The following is a 20791-nucleotide window of genomic DNA, read 5'->3' on the forward strand; positions in this document are numbered from 1 at the left end:
ATTGATGTTGATGCACTTGAGAAAAGCTGATCTGCTCTTCATAGGATCCCATAAAACTGTATGGCTGCTGCCCACACGCAATAAACAAAGTAAACTGAGATAAAATCCCATGTGTGTATGTGCAGGTTCAGAGGTTTGGCACCCCATGTGTAAAGAAGCAGCTCGGCTGGAGAGGAAACTGAGGGTGAGTGTTACTCAAAATACCTGCAACCCCCTGCTCTTCCTCTCTGTTTCTCTTTTTGTCCTCTCAGTGGTTCTCTCTTTCATGCTGTGTCTGAAATGTCTCACTGTTGTTTTAAAAGCAGGTATGTCGCTCTTAGCATTGTAAGAAATGTGCTCAAATCTGCCCTCAGCGAATTTAGTTTTATATATAAAAATTTGGATAAATAGACTTTATTTTGCTGTTCATTTATAAAAGATTTCATTGTAATATATAGTTCGTCACCAGATTGTTCATACTATTGTTGTAGCTTTATTTAACAGAAATTGTCCAAACACAGCATAAAGTCTTATTGTATTTTTTCAAAGCATTTCATCGAAAGTAGAGCTGCAGACCTGCACTTTGACAGCTCTTGCCAGAGCCTGGTGTTATCATGAACATGCAAATAATAATCATCACACCATGGCAGAAAAGGAAGTTGTAACTTTACAAAACACATACACACACCTACACACACACACACACACACACACACACACACACACACACAGGGAATATGAATGTTAAAAGCAGGAAATTAACATTTGTTGTCAAATGATTGCTCAGCTCAACCGGGAAGTGAACACGTCAAGAAAAAAAGTGAGATTCAGCTATTCCAGCACATAGAGGAACATTTACAAGAACACTTACATGATTAAGAGTTGGCTTAATAATGCTGTCACAGTAAAAACATAACAGGTACAGAAGTGTTAGTTTGCAGCTATAATATTCAGTACAAAGTGGTTCTCTATCCTGAAAGATTAATACTGAAGAAAAAGTCAGGTATCCGCCTTTTTAAGTCTTTGTATGAAGTCAAACAGATTTGATATCTATAATATTACACAGTTCTGGCTGTGAGCAGAGAAGCTCCATCCACTTGCTTTATATTACAAACAAAAAAGCAGCATTAACAAAACACAATTTTTTAAGTGAGAGGCTAGATAAAGTATTTTAGTTTACTTATTTATTTTTAATTTGGTCTATATTGACATTTAATATCACACGGTTGATGCATGATTTTGCAGCTGCACCTGCATGCTGTGAATCTCCTGTTCTACCACATCTATTGGATGTTGATCTGGTGACTGTGGAGGCCATCTGGACTCATTGTAATGTTCCAGAAACCCTTTTTGGGGTGGTTTTAGCTTGGTGTGACTTGGTGCGTTAACTTACAGCTATTAGAAGATGAGCACACTGAGGCTTGATGCTGAGTAGTAAGGATGGAGTCCAGAGTGTGTCCCATAGACCATCATACCACCATCATTATACCACTTTAAGTGTTGATACAAGGCAGGATGGATCCAGGCTTTCATGTTGTTTACACCAAATTCTCACCCTGCCGTTCAAATGCTTGAGCAGAATTCAAGGCTTATTACCAGGTGACCGTTTTCCAATTGTCTGCCGCCCAGTTTTGGTGAGCCGATGTAAATTATAGCCTCAGTTTCCTGTGGTACTGGAGGTACTGGTGGTACTGGGTAACCAACTCAAGGTTTGAGGTGATGTGCTTTCAGAGATGATCTTCTGGATACCTTGGCTGTAACGAGTGATTATTTGAGTTACTGCTCCAGGTTCACTTTTTTGAGTAATGCATTAAATTAAAGTACTTTTCTGCGCTCACTGTTGTATTTAAGCTAACTTTATTCACCTTCTTGCTCTCACTGACATTTGTCCCACCAGCTGAGACGTACCTCCGAGACAGCATCCATTTCTCCTCCAGGCTCCTCTCCTCTCCTTGGCTCTCCTCACCGGCTCATCTGTGTGAGTAACCGTCACCATGGCTACGCCATGGTTGCGCCCTCAGCTGTCACAGTCACATCTGTCACTCAAACATAACCAGCATAGACAGAAGCACAAAAGAGACCCTTAAAGCTCAGGCGGTCTGTGCTATCAGTCTCTCAGCAGACTTCTTGTCTGTCTGTTGCCTCTCCCTGCCTTACTGTATGCCTACTAAAAGCAAATTGCCAGACTACTAAAGCCTTAATATGCCTTTTATAATAAGCAGGCTTTTATCTTAAGCCCTTTAGTTTCCTATCCAGAGTTATTGTCTTACAGTGCACACTTTTTAGCTCTATCTTAGATCGTTTAATGTCATGTTTAAATTTTTACTGGCCCATCAAAGATTTCAGTTTAACCTGCTCACCTGAATGTTTACCATTGCCTCATTTCCCTTCCTGTATGCTACCATATGTGTGATTTTCTATGCAAGAATTTGGGTGCCTCTTCTGTTGGTGATCGAGATTGGCTGTTTACAGCCAGTCTTCTACTTATGGTTTGGTCTTCATTTAATGTGTATCCCTGTCTACCTGTCTCTCTCTAACAGGCTAAGGGTGATGGGGATGTTTTGGAATATAAGCAGGTGGCAGCACTTCCCAGGGTTAAAGCCATATATGACATTCAGCGGCCCGACATTATTCCTTATCAGGCCGACCATGCACAGACGCACCTCTCAGATGACACTTTGGAGAGATGCAACCGTAGGCAGGTAGTCACACACAAACTCACTATTTGAATTTCTTCCGGTAAAAATAAATTGACCATAAGGTATTAAGAATAATGAACAGTAACAAATATCTTTTATTTCTCCTCATATCCAGTCATTGGGCTCCTTATCACCATACTCTCATGTAAGTACTCCCCCACCTCTTTGTGTAATGGTTGAGAAGGTAATCCTTACTCTAAAGTATTAAATACAAAAAGAAAATAGATGTAACCGGTTTTAATTTTAGAACTCAAAACAGTAAAGTTGAGTGATATCAAACACCGGCAACATTTGAATACAAAAAGACATAGTTTGATATTTTGGGACATAATTTTGTACCCTTGAGATATACCATCTTAATTAGTAAACTTTAGAAGTGCTGGTAGGTGGATTTTGTTCCCATCAGGCTGCATGCTTCCTCTGATTCCAGTCTACATGCTACGCTAACCTAACCACTTTCATATTTAATGCGCATCTATTTATATGCTAATATTATTGTTTCAGTCTTGGCATGAAGGAAAGTAACCATCCAAGTATTTCTTTAATTTGTGCCATCATTGTAACGGCACCGTGATAGTCTTCGCTGTCTGTGTTTAGACTACATCTGCACATGTTTGTGCACTAGGACTGCTAGCAGCATACACACCATGTAGGTTAATAAACTGCTGTCAGCATGATTAAAACTGTGTTGTGGAAGTAACCTTGTGGTCTACTTTACTGCCTTTAGTAAATTAAAGCACATTACTCAGACAGCCTCTAAAGCAGCCTTTCCTTTCAGGATCTCTTGGATGGCATGGAGTTAAGAACAAGACGTTCCTCCAGCTCCCCCTATACCGACTCACCTGCACACAGTCGTCACGGAGGCTCCCCACTGCATTATTATGTCCCTGGTAATACTCCCACTCAAGCAAAGACACACACACACACACACACACACACACACACGCACACACAGAGAAAAATAGCTGGATAGAAAGTCTTTGTGTGGGTGCAACTCACATTTGCATGCACATGTAATCCATCGGGTTATTTGTCAGTGTATCTTTCAATACCCTGTCTGTCTTACTGTTTGTGGATGTGGGTCATTGATGCTTTGGTTTCTCTCATTGTGATTGGCTGGGCTGAGTGCAGGCAGTGAAAGTGGCAGGAGTTCTCCTTATTATAGTCAGCCAGAGCCCAGGTGTGCTACACCCACCAACACCTTCCAAGGCCCCAAGCATTTCCATGTGCCAGGTAGGCCGTTACTGTGTATGTAGCCCTGACCCTAACCTGTTAACTAACCAAAACTTCACCACGTCAGACCAAAACTAATCCACAGTTCACTGATGGACCTCATTTGTTATTACTATATATCAGCTATAGCAGCTGTTCTCCTGCATTCATGCACACAGGTTTTAATTGGATTAAAATAATAATTTGATATTTTGTTGTCATTTTTGAAATAAAAAAATCCTTTATAGTCATGGCAAAAAAGTACACTGTCTCAAGTCTAAGGTTTTACATATGAGGACATAATAAAAAACAAGGTGGTCCTGAGCAGGTGTTAGAATGAGGTAAATACATCCTCAGATGGACAACAAGCAACTAACTAACAACAGCTGAGCCAAAATGTAGAAGCTGTGTGTGAAAGAGAAAATACGGTCCATGATTCAGTCGCTTGTAGAATCACCGTTAGTAAATTGAAGTAAACATTTTCTATACAACATTATTCATCTCTCACATCATTGTAGAGGAATTTCTGCTCACTCTGCTTGACAGCGTTGCCTCAGTTCATTGAAGTTTGTGGGCATTTGTTCATGGACAGCTCTTTGAAAGTCCCACCACAGCATTTTATTCAGGTTGAGGTCTGGACTTTGTCTTGGCCAAAGCAACCTAGATTCTTTTCTTTTTCAACCATCCTCTCATATATTTTCTGCTGTGCTCGTTTATTGTCCTGGTGCATGACCAAATTTCTCTCAAGCGTTAGCTGTCAGAGGAGTTCAAGGTTCCCAGGTCCAGTGGCTGCAAAACAAACCCAAATCATCACCCCTCTACCACTGTGCTTGACAGTTGGTATACTGTGTTTGATTTTTACCAAACATGGTGCATTATGTGCACTATAGCCAAATACCCACAGTTTAGTCTCATCTGTCCAAAAGCCATTGTTCCAAAGGTATTGAGGGTTTTCCAGATTCACCTTTGCAAACCTGAGCCATGGTATAATATTAATATTTAGAAATAATCAGCTTTTTCCTGGCACTTCTGTTATCTTTTTTGCCATTGTGTTAATACATCTGAATGCTCTAGACCGTGGGTGTCAAACATAAGGCCTGGGGCCAGAATCGGCCCAGGAAAGACTCCAATCCGGTCCACTGGACGGCTTTGAATCTCCTCCTTTGTGAAGGAGGGGATTGCTTTTGGACTTTTAACTGTATTTTCATAACTTTTAAAGTTTTTCCTCTCAATAAATATCTCCTACATTTCCATTAGTACTACAACAAGTAGTTAAGTAATTGATAATAAAACACAGAAAATGTACTGTTTTTTCCACTATCTACTATCAAAATTGAGCTACAAGACCTTTTCTGTAATTTTATATATTTATTGATTTGTGGTGACAGATTTCAGGGGATCCATGGGTGAGGGGGCGGGTGGGCGACATCGACGCCCAAGTTTGTGAATATGATAAGTGACATAGGAGTTTCAGATAGGTGTATAGCTGTATCTAGGAGGCTGAGGGGGTAGCACTATTTTTGTTTTTGTTAATGTTCTTTTTTTTTTTTTTTGTTATAATGTCGTGATAGTAAAAACCTTAAAATTCAGGATTTACTTTCTTTTTACCATGACTGTAACTAAAGAGTAAATTTGAATATTGAGTAATTATTGTGATGGAAGAACAGTCTTCTTGCTGGTTCCAATTTATCTACCCCCCTAAAAAATGAGTCACAAAAAAGTAATTTGAGATATTAATTACTAATGAGCACGATCCATCCATCATCATCTAGAAAGAGGAACAAAAGTTTTTCTGTAATTCATTCATTTTCATCTTTTTTTATTTTCTTTTATCCTTTTGCCTTTGTCCTTATTTCATTGATGTTTTAACAACCATACAATGTATTAATCCTCCTCTCTCATTGACCAATGGGCACTCTTTGTCTATTTTGTCTTTCTCATTTGCAGCTTTTGTGTAACATACGAGTACTTTAGTACTGTCATCTTGCAACAAATATCGGTTAATTTTATTTTAAGAGCCCATCAACCCTCCACTTTAACAACTTAACGCCTCTCTCCTCTCTGAATGCTTCACTCTGTCTTTGCTCCCTTCACTATAAAAGGCCTCTTCTTCTCAATATGAGCTGCATATTTGATTTCCCTCCATCATTCCCTCTTCCTGCCCCCACTCCATTTCTCAATTTGTGTTTCCTCAAGCTTTTTTTCCTCTCGCCAGCCCTGAAACAGCATTTCCTGCTTACTTTCAACAGAGTACGAAATGTATCTGCTGGATGCTTTTATTCAAAGTGTCTCAGAGTGTCATGTGCATACACATTTAGTGCATACAAATAAGGTTGCAAACTTGGTTGCATTTGTGGCACACAGTGTGAATGGAAAGGTTTTCTGTTTTTTTCATTATTTATTGTTGTATTAAAGGCTAAAAGGCATTTATAGTTTACTGTGGCATGTTGTTGTGGCGCTTTCCTGTTCTTGTCTCTTCTTAGTTTTTTCTTTTTAATTTGGATCAACTTTAATTGCTCTCCACCCTCATCTTTATTCTTGTGCCGCCTGCTTTTCTTTCCTGTATTAAGCCTGGGAAGCTGTATTAATCAACCTCGGCATGTTAGTCAGGTTGTCTGGATGCAAGGCAGCACCTCTGCAGTACCAGTTTATCACCTGTTCTGTCAGCTTCTGTCGTGCTTAAGACTGTAAATGTATACAACTAATTCGGTGGGGGAGGTTAAACAAGGAAAGCCAGAATATTTAACTCCTCCGCTCTCCTCTGTGCACTGCATACTGGGATTTTGTACGGGAAGGTGATTGGTATAGTTTTACCTTTATATACAGTTTGCATGATATCTTTAAAGAAATGTGAGGTTAATTTAATTAATTATCTCATTAATTGTTGGTGTAAAGCTATGCATTGAGGTACTGGTGTTCTCCCCAGAAATGGTGTCCCTCTCTGGGGAAAAGCAAGTGATGCTAACAACACAAATAGTGCAACTAATGAAAAAAAATTGAAGGAGGAAGTGTCGCTGTGGCAGGTGATGCAGCAGGTTCAGCTTCAGTTGTATGAGATTAAAGATGAAAAAATGGTGGATGATGGTTGACATAATGTGGAAATACATTTTTCCCCTCCCTGCATCTGAGCAAATTCTAGACTTCTGTAAAAAAAATTATTACTGATGACTATAGTTCTGATAATCAGCATTTCTGTCAAGGCAAACGTATCCGACCTACCTTCGTTTCACCTTTGTCAAGTGTGGTGAAGGAAAATGACCTCAGTGTTGTGAGAAGAAAATGTCATTGATTTGGAGGTCTAGTCAGTAGTTTTGAGCTTGGGTTTGTGTTATAAAAGCATATGTTTTAGGTTTACTTCCTGTATGTTCTCACCTGTACCTCGTTCCCCACCATCAGTGTTCACAACATATGGTATATTCCTGTTCCCTTTCTTCCTGTGTGCACCTTCTTTGGTCTCCTGTTTTCCTTTGTTTACGTTTTTTATTTTGGATTTCTGTTAATGCCACATTATGGATTTTTAACATTTTGGACTTTGATTTTACCCTGAATAAAAATCTTGCTTTGTAATTCAAGTGTGCCATTCACAGCTCTGCACTCAATATTGCACATTAGGGCCATGATGTCACCCTAATGATTTTTCAGATCACCATACAGCTACAGAAGACACCTTCAGCACCAACTGTGGCAAATTAACATTCAGAAGCAGACCCCTCCTGTCAGTCTTTCTGAAGTCAGTGGAGATTAAGAAAAGATCACTAATATCATTATTTCAACATTGGGAGTTGGTAAGAAACACAACATCGTCATCAGTAATAAGAATTGCAAAAAGCTAGGAGACAGGAAAGAAATCTCACATGAAAGGCAATGAGGTTCTTGATTAGAATCTTTGCTAATGATATAGATCAGAGATGTCAGATTCATTTTACATCATGGGCCACATACAACCCATTTTAAGTGGGCAAGACTAGAAACTGTCACCAAGTGCTTGGTCAAAGCAAGCACTTGTTTGATTGTTGGGTTTTTTTCTGTATTATTGTAGACTCTTTACCTTACAATACAACGTGCCTTGAGGCGACTCTTCTTGTGATTTGGCACTATTTAAGTAAAATAGAACTGAATTGAATGGATGCCAGTCATGTAGATGGAGGGATTACCTACACTGAAGTTGAACTTTCCTTTGAGAAGACTTTTTTTACTACCATTCAGCAGCTCAGTTGTGACTCCCTGAAGAGCCCTATAGGCAACAAAAAAAAGGAGAGAGAGATGTTAGGGTTTGCTAAGAAATCAGAGACCAGCTTCACTTCACTGTACAAACTATAAAAATAGCTGAATCTTTTAAATACATTTAAGGATGGTCTGGAAGCCATTATTCATTATATTCAGACTTTCAATAACTCGCACTATTGGACAATTTAGGCCTTTGTGTCTAGAGGAAGAAAAAGCAGATCATCTTTGTTGCAGATGCTATTTCATGGGATAAGCTGTTGTATTCAAATACTGCTATATTGTTGAAAATAAGAGGACTTAGCAGCTACGTCACTGTACAAAGAGGCATTAGGCAGGGTTGGCCCCTATGTGGTCAGCCATATGCTGTTGCCTTTTAAATCAGCTTAGATGGGGTCTCACAGGTTTAACCTTTGCTGCAGTTTCACGTACATGAACTAATGTGCCTGCTTATGCTGATGATGCAGCTGTGTTGATTACTCGTCATAACAATTCTGCACATGATCGCATAAAACCCCACTAAAATATGTGAGCACACCCTTTCCAAGAGTTAACTGGTTGAAGAAGGCTCGAGATGTAAATGGCAGCTGGCACTTCCATCTAGGATGCACTGGAGCAGAAAGGGATGAAAAAAAATTGTGTTTTTGGAAAAATTATATTCTGAAAAGAAACTGACAGGGTTCTGAGGAGAAAAATCATTGCCCAAACCATCTAGCAACAGTTTGACTATAGGATGAGGTATTTGGTTGTGAATTATTTTGTTGCCACTTGACTGTTGTTGAACCTTCAAGTACACTTTTAAAGGAAATACAAATAGGACTGGCTAACTTTTTCTTGGGAGGATATCACTGGCTCAGATGTGCATTTCTGTTGTCACCTCTGCGTGAAGGTGGGCAGAGTCCGGTGGTTGCTTTTCTCTGAATAGAGTTCATGTGGATGATTGTATCGATTTTGGAGTGATAGAAATGTCCTCTGCAGAGTAACTTGTGGATCACTTGATCTCACTTTCTGAACATATTTATGTGTTGTAGCCACACTATGTACAGGTTGGGGTTGTAAATATGTACAGTAGCTTTCCTTTGTGGGATCAATAAAGTATCTGTCTAATTGTACAAAGAAATTGGTTTATTAAAGAATTAGTTAAAGGTCAAAGTTCTCCTCTTCTCTGAATGTTTATTTTGCTTTTTCTCACCAACTGACTCTCTTTTGTTCTCAGCTTCTGAAGAAACTAACATCTATAGAAAACCACCCATCTACAAGAGACAAGGTTGGTTAATTGGTCAAATTTTTGTGATTTCAAAACCTTTTTTGGGGCTGTGTATCTGTCCAGTTAGTTGATTCTTGTGTTCATTGTAGCATAGTCTTAGTGTGATAGTTCTGTGTGTCTGATTTAAAGAACCAGTTACAGAAAAGATCTGAGTTAAAGCTGCAGTATAGATTTATGGACACACTTCTTTGTTGTCTGTAATCTGCTACCTCTGATTAGATTCAGTCTTCTTAGGATTTTCTCAACATGGAAACACTCAGAATAAATGAAAGAATTTCTTCTGGACCCTTACACAGCCTTAAAGTAGCTGCAGTTTGACCCATCCCGTTCAGTTAAAAAGTTTATGGTGTGAATTAACTCTAATTTTGTTCCCCAATTTTTCAGCTCTTGTCAGTTGTCCACTAGATAAGTTTCACCTTCTGAAACTAGAAAGGTTGATGGCCTTTGGGTACTGATCACTTGTCCCTGTTAAGTAGGCTTTGGTTGGAATGGGGTAAACGGTCTATGAAAAGCCTAAGAAATACATGTTTAAAATGCAATTTCATAGTGAAAAATGATAAAACTACAAGAAATGAACCCAACATAAAGCAAGATGGCAGACACAAAGCAAAGCACCTCTTGGGGTAAACCGACAAACTGACAAAGGGGACAATACGGGACCACGCACACACACACACACACACACACACACACACACACACAGAGGGGTGACTGGAGGTGAAGCACAGGTGGGAACAAGGCACAGGTGAAAGCAATAATTTGGCAGATAGTCACAGCAGAGAAAAAGACCATGAAATAAAATTAGAGGTGTGGTTGTGCAGTTAATGTTGCTTAGGAAGGTTTCTAACAAATAGAAGTGACCCGGAAGTATCTGTATGGCAGCCATAATAACAAATCAAATTCTCCACCTGCTAAGAAAAGACCCTTCCTTTATTACGTGCAACAAACCATCCAACTGTTCACCAAAACAATGACTGTGATTTAGGCCTAAACCAAACTGATGGTGATTTTGGTCACATAAATGTTAACACTAAGTGTGTGTTTCTCATTTTTGAGTCAATTCAATCACTAATTTCACTTATATGAACTATATCAAAGTGTGTTTAAGATATACATGAGTCATGTCTGTGGTTGTATTGCCACCCTTTAGATTGATCATCATCATATGATATACATTTTTACTCGGGGCTAGCTGGGAAAGGCTCCAGCCTAAGTTGTTGATGGAGGGAATTTTACTTCGGTCACAGAAAATTTCAACAGTAGGTAGGATAAGAGTTACTGCATCATTGGTTAGGCAGGAAAAAAACAATAAAATAAGATTCATTTAATTTTATAGAATTTCAGCCTTTTTTACTAGTTCTTCTTGTAATTTAGTAATTTAGTCCAGCTATGGGACATTGTAGTTTTAACATGGTACACCATTTACAAATATGTGCATTCAGATTCTCTGAGTAAAAAGCTTTCCTTTTCCTGTTTCCTTATAAGTTCTTCTGGACACCTTTCCTTGATGTTTTCCATCAAAATCAGGTAAAAGGAAGGAGGAGTCAATTTTAGGACTACTTGATTATTATCCATAAAAAGAGACATGAGAAACTAACCTTCACTTCATATCAAAAAGAAGTGACCAGGAGACAAATAATACAGAGTAAAGATTAAATATGATGCCAGAGGCAGAAGAACAGATGAGGCTGGAGAAACTAAAAATATTAAAAACAGTAAAAATAGCCAATCTGTTACACCACCACTGCAGCCATTGTCTGTGCTTCTCAGTTTTGCTGTCATGTATCTGTTGGAGGAGGACTCATATGGAGACTCTTAAGGCAGCAGCATAAATTGAAAACACACCTTTACTTAAATAGGTTGAAAAGTACAAACTATAAATATTAAGGACTATACAGGAATCCAACAATTTAGGCACAGAAGACACAATAACAGACACTGTACAAGGACTGACAGAAAGATGCCATTATATATACACAAGGGGGGGGGGGGGGGATTAGCTGAAGTGAACACAGCTGAGGGAAATGAGACACAGGTGAACATAATCTACAGTGGCTTGTAAAAGTATTCGGCCCCCCTTGAACTTTTCCACATTTTGTCACATTACAGCCACAAACATGAATCAATTTTATTGGAATTCCACGTGAAAGACCAACACAAAGCGGTGTACACGTGAGAAGTGGAACGAAAATCATACATGATTCCAAACATTTTTTACAAATAAATAACTGCAAATTGGGGTGTGCGTAATTATTCAGCCCCCTTTGGTCTGAGTGCAGTCAGTTGTCCATAGACATTGCCTGATGAGTGCTAATGACTAAATAGAGTGCACCTGTGTGTAATCTAATGTCAGTACAAATACAGCTGCTCTGTGACGCCTCAGAGGTTGTCTAAGAGAATATTGGGAGCAACAACACCATGAAGTCCAAAGAACACACCAGACAGGTCAGGGATAAAGTTAGTGAGAAATTCAAAGCAGGCTTAGGCTACAAAAAGATTTCCCAAGCCTTGAACATCCCACAGAGCACTGTTCAAGCGATCATTCAGAAATGGAAGGAGTATGGTATGGCAGTATGTATGTATGTATGTATGTATGGAACATAACCGCATCAATTTTAAGATATGAGCTGTTGACTGTTTGGAGAACTGAATGCAAATGCCTCTCCGTAGCTTCTATGTAGGTTGATTTCTGCCAGCCCCTTTCTCTGTATGACCAAATATCTCATAAGTCAGAAGACCATTCAGTGAGTTCCCAGATTGACCTTAATATGACTGAATCTTGTATCACCCAGTCACACTGACTAGCCTGCTCAGTTTTTTAGTGTTCTAGCCAAATGCTACCTCATGAGACTTTTGGAAAAATGCACATACTAAATCACAGTCAGAGCTGATGGATTGGTGCATTCCTAATTATGACAGTAGCATTCCCCATACATCATGTTGATAAAGTTGCTTTAAGGTTACTTGGCTCAACTATAAAGGTATGCAAACTTGAGGTGGATGTAAAGTTTGATCGCAGTTTTGATACAGCCACATCAAACCTGTGATTACAGATTCCGCTGGTGGAACTGAGAGAAGCAGTGCCAAATAGTGTCTAGATGATCTATCTGTGCTCACATGGCAGGTCCAACAGAGTTACAGTTCTTCTGAAAGACCTCTGCATGATTTACATTGCGCCACAAAGTGCTGACAAGCCTCTCTCTCTCCTGTTGGGCAGTCTGCAAACTGGGCTGTGTGGATGTGGATTTACATTTACACCATTAATCATGTATAGAGCAGATTTCATATTAAGGCAAAATACCATAATCAGGTGTATATACGATACATTGATACCATAATGTGTTATAGGCAGATGTGGCTGCACGTCTGCCTATAACACTATGCAATAACACTATTTCATCTATTTCCTCACATGTCATCTACCACATCTAGATATACCACAGAAGGAATCACAAATAAAATGTTTTAGCAGCTCCAGCTGTATCAAATGATCTAAGTCAGGCCAAAAATACATTGCATCTGTTTTGGTGCATCTGAAAGGTAGCATCAGTTTTAGATGTAAAATGATACTAAAAATGGGGGTGAGGTGGAGCCATATTGCACTTGATCAAATGCTTAAGTTAAATGAATACTCAAATTAAATAAAAAAAAACAAAAAACATCACAATACAAAAATGATAACAAATACGCACAAACAGATGGATTTTATTTGTCCTTCAAAGAAGAAAAATGCCATTCATGTATACACATGATTAGTTTACAGTGGCCCTGAAGGTACAAATGCACTGCGTCTTAAGAAAACACCAGCAAATAGAAAAATGCTCAAAAAGCACACAAAAGACAAGGGCCGTTTGGGGAAACAACAGTGTGATGGACCAGCTGCAGAAGTGACAAACTAGCAGTTAATAGCAAACATGAATCTACAGTGTTATATGAATCATCTGATTAAAAAAAAACACCATGCGTGTGTCTTTTTCACATCTTTTCTACAGTCATTTGTGGTTTAGTTTCTGTCACGTGTGCAGCTGTGCTTCCAAAAACACTCCATTGTGTTTTGTGATTTCCTGTTTCCATTGTGGTTTGTGTGCTTTTACAGTGTTTTTCTGTTTGCTGGCATTTTTCTTAATTACTTCTTGTGAGATTTCAGCCCTAACAGAAACTTTACACACTTGTATAATACCTTAAAGTGTTTCATTCTGTTCATATTTTTTATTCAGAGTCAGCATTATCGCCTGCTTGAAGTTTTGTATCACACCCCCTCCCATTGTCTCTGACCTCTTTTCGATTTTCCATTCCCCTGTTTTTGATGCGTCTCCCCTCTTCTCCTCCTTTCCTCTCACATACTGTGCTCTCTCCCCTCTCTGTAAATATATGCACTACTTCATCTGTCTTGTTTCTCTTGCACTCACGCATCAGCAAACACGTTGGTCAGAAAATCATTTTAAAGCCAACAATGGGAGGGGGGGAAAAAGACACTTTCATTAAACAAGAACATCTTTAAGGCTTTCTACCCATATAGACGTTTCACTTCTGGTTGTTTTGTTGTTATTTCTAGCATGAAATTCAGCACAAGATCCTAGGACAAAAAGATTTTCTGTCACAAATCAAATGTTCAAAGTGTGTCTTTAACAATAAATTTTAAAAAATACCCTCAACAGCTTCTCTAATTATCTTCCTGTCAGAAATATCAGCCTCTCCAACAGCCAATAAGAGTAGGACCAATGACAATCTCACCAATTCAAATCGCCTTTCCACCTCAAACTGTAACAGCATTTATCACCCGAACTCCAACTACTACCCATATACTGGCTCTCCAAAAGGTAAAGCACCTTCTACTTAACAGCATGTTTTACTGCTATACACAAACTGAACCCAGAGAGCCAAGTGACAGTTTTTTCACTTTGATGTTCACTTTTTCAGTCTTCTCACTTGCTCCCTGTTACCTTTCATTTCCTCCATCTCTCTGTCTAGTCTCCAGGGTGAGGAGGTTTTCATCTGGAGGAGAGGAGGATGGACTGAATCATAATATAAACAGGGTAAAAATACATCTGTTGCTTCTTCCTGTTATATTTTAAGTGAGGGTTAATATTTAATGAGCCAGTTAATTAAATGCTTCTTTCCAGCCTCACTTGACATGATACAAAGTGATGCCCCTGTACTCCTCTCTTCTTCTGTCCTCACATCCTTTATCCTGCATTATTCCATCACCATCTGTCAACTCATGCACCCATCCCACTCAATCAACTCTTATTACTCCATCTATCTGTCCTTTTGTTCCACCTTGTTTTCCCATCTCTCTTTGTTCCTCCCCTCTGCTCTACTTTCCTTCACTCCATGCAGGGAATTGGCAGATTGATCCTGAAGGAGGAGATGAAGGCACGAGCAGGTTGTCACGACAATGACCAGTGGGGTAGCAGACACAGCTCCCGCTGTAGCAGCAAGGAGGCGCTGAGCAATCTGGGATACAGCTCCCTTAATGGCTGTAAGTGTGTGTGTGTGTGTACATGTGTTTATTTACATCTTGAATATGCCAGTAAGCTGATCAACTTTATTTACCATGCATTGTCACATGACAGTAGGTTAGGCTCGTAATCTTGTCTTTAGTATGATGAATTTGATGTGGGATTTTTTGCAGATATATTAGTAAAAGTCTATATTGTAATTCATTATAGAAAAAACAAACTAAGTCTGATGATTTTAAGAGGTGGTGCCATGGCTATAAGTTGATTAGCTGGAGTAAAGCAGAAATATTCAAGTGGATGTATTCTGCTTTTTTCTTATTTTATGGTGTATATATATAAATACTGTTACACTGGTGAATGCTCACATTAAACGTGGCTAAAGTTTGAAATAATGAGGTCAACACAGGCTTCAGATGGCTCTAAATGCACAGTTTTTTATACTCGTATTTTCATATGACATCACTGAGAGCAAATATCCCTTATATGGTCATCTCAGGCACACAGGACTGTGAGCAGCGCAGCCTAAGTCATCCGTTGTTCAAACGGTTTGTTTTTGCGGGACAGCTAATGAGAAGAAAGCTTACTTAAAAAGACAGGAAAAGGAGCCACAACAGACTGTTTTTATGGCAATGCTACAAACACCCCTTTTATCTGGTTAAGTAGCGAAAGTCTGTCTATTGGTTGTTCCCTCATTTGTTCCAAATATTGGAAAAATATCTCCCTGTCTACGGGATAAACCATCTCTCTAAAGTATCTCAGTATTTACTGGACTCCATTGTTTTATCTTCTGTTTCCCATATGATTTATATAGTAATAAAATATTAAACGTTTGCATGTTAGCATTATCAGTGTGACCATGTTAGCATGCTGGTGTTCATAAAGAATTTTAGCTTCAAATAGTAGCTAGCCTGGCTACGTCCTTTCTGTCTCTCTTCTGGTGAAAGGTTAATGATGTTAAGTTTGCATGGCTTATGGATATATTCCCAGTCCCTGAAGTATTTTATTTATTTATTTAATGTTTAAAAGGTTTGAGGCTTTAGTAGCTAAAACAACATTAGTTTTGGTTTGGGCTAATTCTGATTAGGATGCAGTGACTGAAGGTTAGATGTTAGGAAATAAATGTAGTTTCCTTTATAGCTGGAACAGTGTTGGGTGTTGTACTGTTTGCTGACCGAGCCTGAGCAGGTGGGGTTTTCCCGCTTCTGTGTTAACTCTTTAATTGATCCCATTCCTCATTGTGTTCAGCAGATAACGCGAGACAAAGATGGAGAGATTTGGAGAAAGGCAAAGAAAGCGTGCGTTGTGTTGTGTTGTGCTGGGGGTCCAGCAGGAATAAAAGGAAGCCTGTTAAAGCGGAACAAAGAGTGAACACTATAGAAAGTGTATAGATATAAGGGTGAGAGAGAGAATCAGAAGCTAAGGCAATTTGGAGCTGTTGAGAGAAGATGTACGACATGAAGCCTTAGAAGTAAATCAGGGTCAGAGAGCGGTGGAAAAAGAGGGAAATGAGCTCTGTCCACAGGGAGGTCACGGAGAGAGAGAGAGGTATGAATAATGTGGGTGCTCAGTGCTGTGTAATCACTATGGGTTTATGGTGCTTGCTGTTATTACACTGATTAGAAAATCCTGACAGGCGCACTCATCTGTTCTTCAGAGGAAGCTAATTCCAAAATGGGATGTTCACCATTTTTCAGAAATGGAATGTACTGCTACAAACTGACTGACATGCTTGGTGACTTCCTCTCACTGAATTGATTCGGACCATTTTTATCCACGCTAGCAGCGTGACCCTAAGGATGGCAGTATCTGTCCATCAGTTAGTTAGTCAATCACTTCGGTCTAATATATCTCAGCATGGTGGTATGGCCATGACAATTTCACATTTCATGTTCACCAGAGGATGACAGCTGGTAAACACATTTATATCATTCTCAGAGATGACCTTAAGTCATCAGGTCAAAGCTTAACAACTGAGCATTGCAGTTGTTTTGTTTTATTCTGATTCAGCCTTCAGAGTCATTGATTGTAGATTGTTAAGTGATTGCATAATCATTCAAATGTACTTAAGTGTGTACAGGATCAATAATTAATATTCAGCAGTGATGCAGCTGTCTTAAGTTTAGCACTAATACTAGAGAAGCAGCTGCATTTAAATTAGTAGAAAACTAGCCGTAAAAGCGCAAGGTGCTTTTGATTTATTTTTATTTTTTTATAATAAATCATTATTATCTTTGATTATTTGTTCAGTTAAAGACTTAAAGATGTTTTTACAAGATCCTCAGCTGTAGTTTTGCTTTGTAATTAGCAATTGCTAGCACGCGATCATGCGAAACTAAGAAAATCTCACTGTAATTATTTCACCATAGTGACAGAAACAGTCAGTAGCAAGCTTTGCTAGTAAGTCATTATAATAAAATGGAAAAAAGGGAAAGAACTTTTTCTTTTATTTGTTTGTTTGTTTATCTATGTTTGAGAAAAAATAACTGCAAAATAAGTGCAGTGGGTACGTGCCATAAGCATATAAATATCTAACGTGCTGCATGCCTATGCACATAGTGCTTCATATTTTAAATGATGGTAAATGGTAAATGGCCTGTATTTATATAGCGCCTTACTAGTCCCTAAGGACCCCAAAGCGCTTTACACATCCAGTCATCCACCCATTCACACACACATTCACACACTGGTGATGGCAAGCTACATTGTAGCCACAGCCACCCTGGGGCGCACTGACAGAGGCGAGGCTGCCGGACACTGGCGCCACCGGGCCCTCTGACCACCACCAGTAGGCAACGGGTGAAGTGTCTTGCCCAAGGACACAACGACCGAGACTGTCCAAGCCAGGGCTCGAACCGGCAACCTTCCGATTACAAGACGAACTCCCAACTCTTGAGCCACGATGTATAGGTCTTGGTAGTGATTAATCCTGCATGCAGATCTTCTTAGGGACATTTTCTCACACAGCTGATGTTTTATAGACATCTCCCAAAACAACTGGCTTTTTTAAATATGTATACCCTCGCCACTGAAAACTAATACTTTTACTATGTGGTAGATTTATTAACCCTACTTAACAGAGTGTGACATCTGTTCATGTTGTCCCAGCAACTGATATGCATGTTTATGCGCACACTAAACGAAAAGACCAACATGGTCCACAAAGGACAGCAGCATTGTTGCAGCTTTAGTCAGTTTAATGGATCAGGATGAAGAACATCTGCTGATTGCCAATGCTTTTTAAAGACGAGAATGAATATCCCAATATTAACTTCAGCTATGCCTTTGTTCTCACACACTGTGCATATAATGCATTTTTCATGGGTTTTATTTTTTAAAATGTTCAAATTCATTGCATTATGATTAACATGGAGTCCTCTTCATTTGGTAGATATCCTAATTACTATAACAATTTCAGTATTTTAAGATATATACAACAGAATGCCTGGATTCTTACGTGTGTTTAGTAGGATGTCATGTGCAGACGAGTAATAGTGCATATATTGGACAAAGGATTGAAAATGACGATGTGAGGCGGGAAGAAAAGAAAAGATTGTGCTAGGGAGATGGAGATAGATAATTTGATGCAGTGACCTCCTAAAGTTCTCTTTGTGTCCCATAACATACTATAACTTTCTCAATAGATTCCACAGATCACTGCACGATTTGTTCCTCAGTGTTTTAACTGAATTGGAGATGGATTCAAAATCCATCTTGCCGTTTTTCTTTAGCAGTATTTTATTCTGCTCTTTACTAGCATCTCTTTTCTGGGAAACAAGTCCCTCCACTAAAGTGTTTATTGAGCTAAAGTTCTTATTCTAAATCATTTTTAAAAAAACTGCATTTTTGGGGCTTGAGACAAAATTTTCACAGTATGAAACTGGTGAAATTACAATATTTTCATATGGCCCCTCTCCCCACTCCTTTGTTTGTCTGTCTTTCAGCTCCCAGGTCCCTCTGCAGCGCTGACAGCGGTGAGTGGTTCATCAATGTGTTTTGATCTGCTTGTTCATCCCAATGGGAGCCGCGGCACAGACAGACGGCTTTTCCCCTCATCTTCTTCATCCTGTTAGTTCTGCTGTGACAGCAGCAGAGCTTTAAGTAGGAGATTTTTATCAGTTCACACTGACACGTGCACAGACACCTCTATCTTTTGAGTTACGGGTAGGAAGATGAATGACAACAAGGCCTGTCTTTTTTTCTTTTTTTTTCAGAAGCTGCATCATCCACAGTGATCTGTTCTATAAGCTCTTGTTACATGTGACAATATTTTTAAAGATTTTGGGGAATTCCGATGCTGTTCTTCTGCTTTTAATAGTTGTTTATGTTTTAAATTCAAATTCAAATTTTATTTGTTACGTACACAGTCATACACAGTACGATATGCAGTGAAATGCTTAGACAACTGCTCGTGACCTAAAGAGAAAAAAAAAGGAAAAGGAAAAGGCTATGAATAAGATAGGAAATAACTATGAAAAATTAAAAAGGGTAAATTTAACTAGGAAGGAATAAAACATAAATTAAGGTTAAAAATGAAATAACTGTACAACACAAATTAGAATGAATTTTAAGGCATTAAAGTCCGAACTGGGCTTCCATATTTGTTTTTGAAAACTGTGCATTTGTGCCCAATAAAGTAATTTTGATGGTGCACTAAATACACCAAACGTTAGCTATAAAGATTCAAAGATTCAGTTATTATAGTGAAGGAACAACAAAACAAAAATTGTGATACATGAGATGCTTATGCTAGTAGTTTTCATGCTGGCAACAGAGCAGTACATATCTGAGATGAACACTGACTATATCTCATTTCTTGTTGAGAAAGAAAGTAGTAGATGACAAACTCATTATACTTCAGTATTTTACACATACTGTGCATTGCCAATACACAGCAGCCTGTATTCTGCTGCATCATGGTGTTTCGCCAGGGCTCTTTGACATTACAGGGTAATTTAATTCCTTTCAACACCAGAGTAAAAGAGAGAAGGAGGGAGGAAGGATGAACAGAGGAGTTAGAGGGAGGAGTGAAAAAAGGAGGGAAAATCTAGTGACAGGGGAAGAACAGGAACAGGAAACAGTGATAGTGAAGTAAAGGCAAGCCAAATGAATTGAGAGGAACAGTGGGATTACACTGCCCTCTGCTGCTTCCACTGCAGCAGTGCACACAACAAGTGCAAGGATGCCCAGGGCTGGACTGGGACAAAAAATCGGCCCGGGCATTTTGACTAGAGACCGGCCCACCAAAAATGTGACGTCATTCAGGGGTAAAACCGCAAAGGATTCTGGGAACTTGTGGCAAGAGGTACTAGCGCATGCAGGCTTTCAATTGAGCTCAGTTACACAGCGATAAAAAGAAACACAAAAAATGGCAAGAAGCTGTTGTATTATTAACTGCAATAGCCGGTGTTGTGCCAAAAAGTGATTGTCTGCCAAAAACTGATTTCCGGTATTTGCCAAAAACTGATTGCTGGTATTTAAATTGCTATGAGTAACTTGTTGGGCTATAATATGTGAAACATATGTCAAATGCATCCCTCATGGATGACATGAAGTCATCTCTCCATCTCTCTCTGCTGCTCTTCTGTCTCCTCTGTCACAGACTTCTCCACTTTAGATGATAAATCAGCCTGGTGCAACATGGATTGGCACAATTTGTTAAGATTTTGAGGAGTTTGAGAAACTAACCTGAAGCATAAAATAAAATTTACTATCAATAACTTCATAGCACCTGCCCAGCAGTATATAAACTCCATCATGCTAGCTAGTACGCAGTACCAGTTATTCTAAGCGCCTGTAAAAAGTCAGCACAACGAAAACAAACTACAACTAAACTTGGTTTATATCTGACACAGACAGCAGGTCATAACTTCTTGCCTGAAGTTCAGTTCCTCTGCCACTATGACCGGCGGCCGCCTCGGTCTCTCCTCCTCTTGCCTCCCCTTTCCCTT

The 20791-nt window shown here is 39.1% G+C and overlaps 1 protein-coding gene across 4 annotated transcripts in view; it reads left to right on the forward strand.

The window, feature by feature from the left end:
- Window positions 1-20791, forward strand: part of LOC113030347 (actin-binding LIM protein 3-like) — a 59324-nt gene that overhangs the window by 32557 nt on the left and 5976 nt on the right. For 3 of the 4 annotated variants that reach the window (XM_080307191.1, XM_080307190.1, XM_080307192.1), the window contains 11 exons: window positions 126-184; window positions 1877-1957; window positions 2520-2681; window positions 2794-2823; window positions 3457-3568; window positions 3810-3911; window positions 9331-9381; window positions 14064-14201; window positions 14353-14417; window positions 14722-14863; window positions 18785-18814. In XM_080307191.1, coding sequence (XP_080163317.1) covers window positions 126-184; window positions 1877-1957; window positions 2520-2681; window positions 2794-2823; window positions 3457-3568; window positions 3810-3911; window positions 9331-9381; window positions 14064-14201; window positions 14353-14417; window positions 14722-14863; window positions 18785-18814 — 972 coding nt within the window. The remainder of the gene's footprint in view (window positions 1-125; window positions 185-1876; window positions 1958-2519; window positions 2682-2793; window positions 2824-3456; window positions 3569-3809; window positions 3912-9330; window positions 9382-14063; window positions 14202-14352; window positions 14418-14721; window positions 14864-18784; window positions 18815-20791) is intronic. The other variant, XM_080307193.1, reaches the window with a different exon arrangement.

The sequence above is a fragment of the Astatotilapia calliptera genome, chromosome 10 (assembly GCF_964374335.1).
Source record: "Astatotilapia calliptera chromosome 10, fAstCal68.1, whole genome shotgun sequence".
NCBI lineage: Eukaryota > Metazoa > Chordata > Actinopteri > Cichliformes > Cichlidae > Astatotilapia > Astatotilapia calliptera.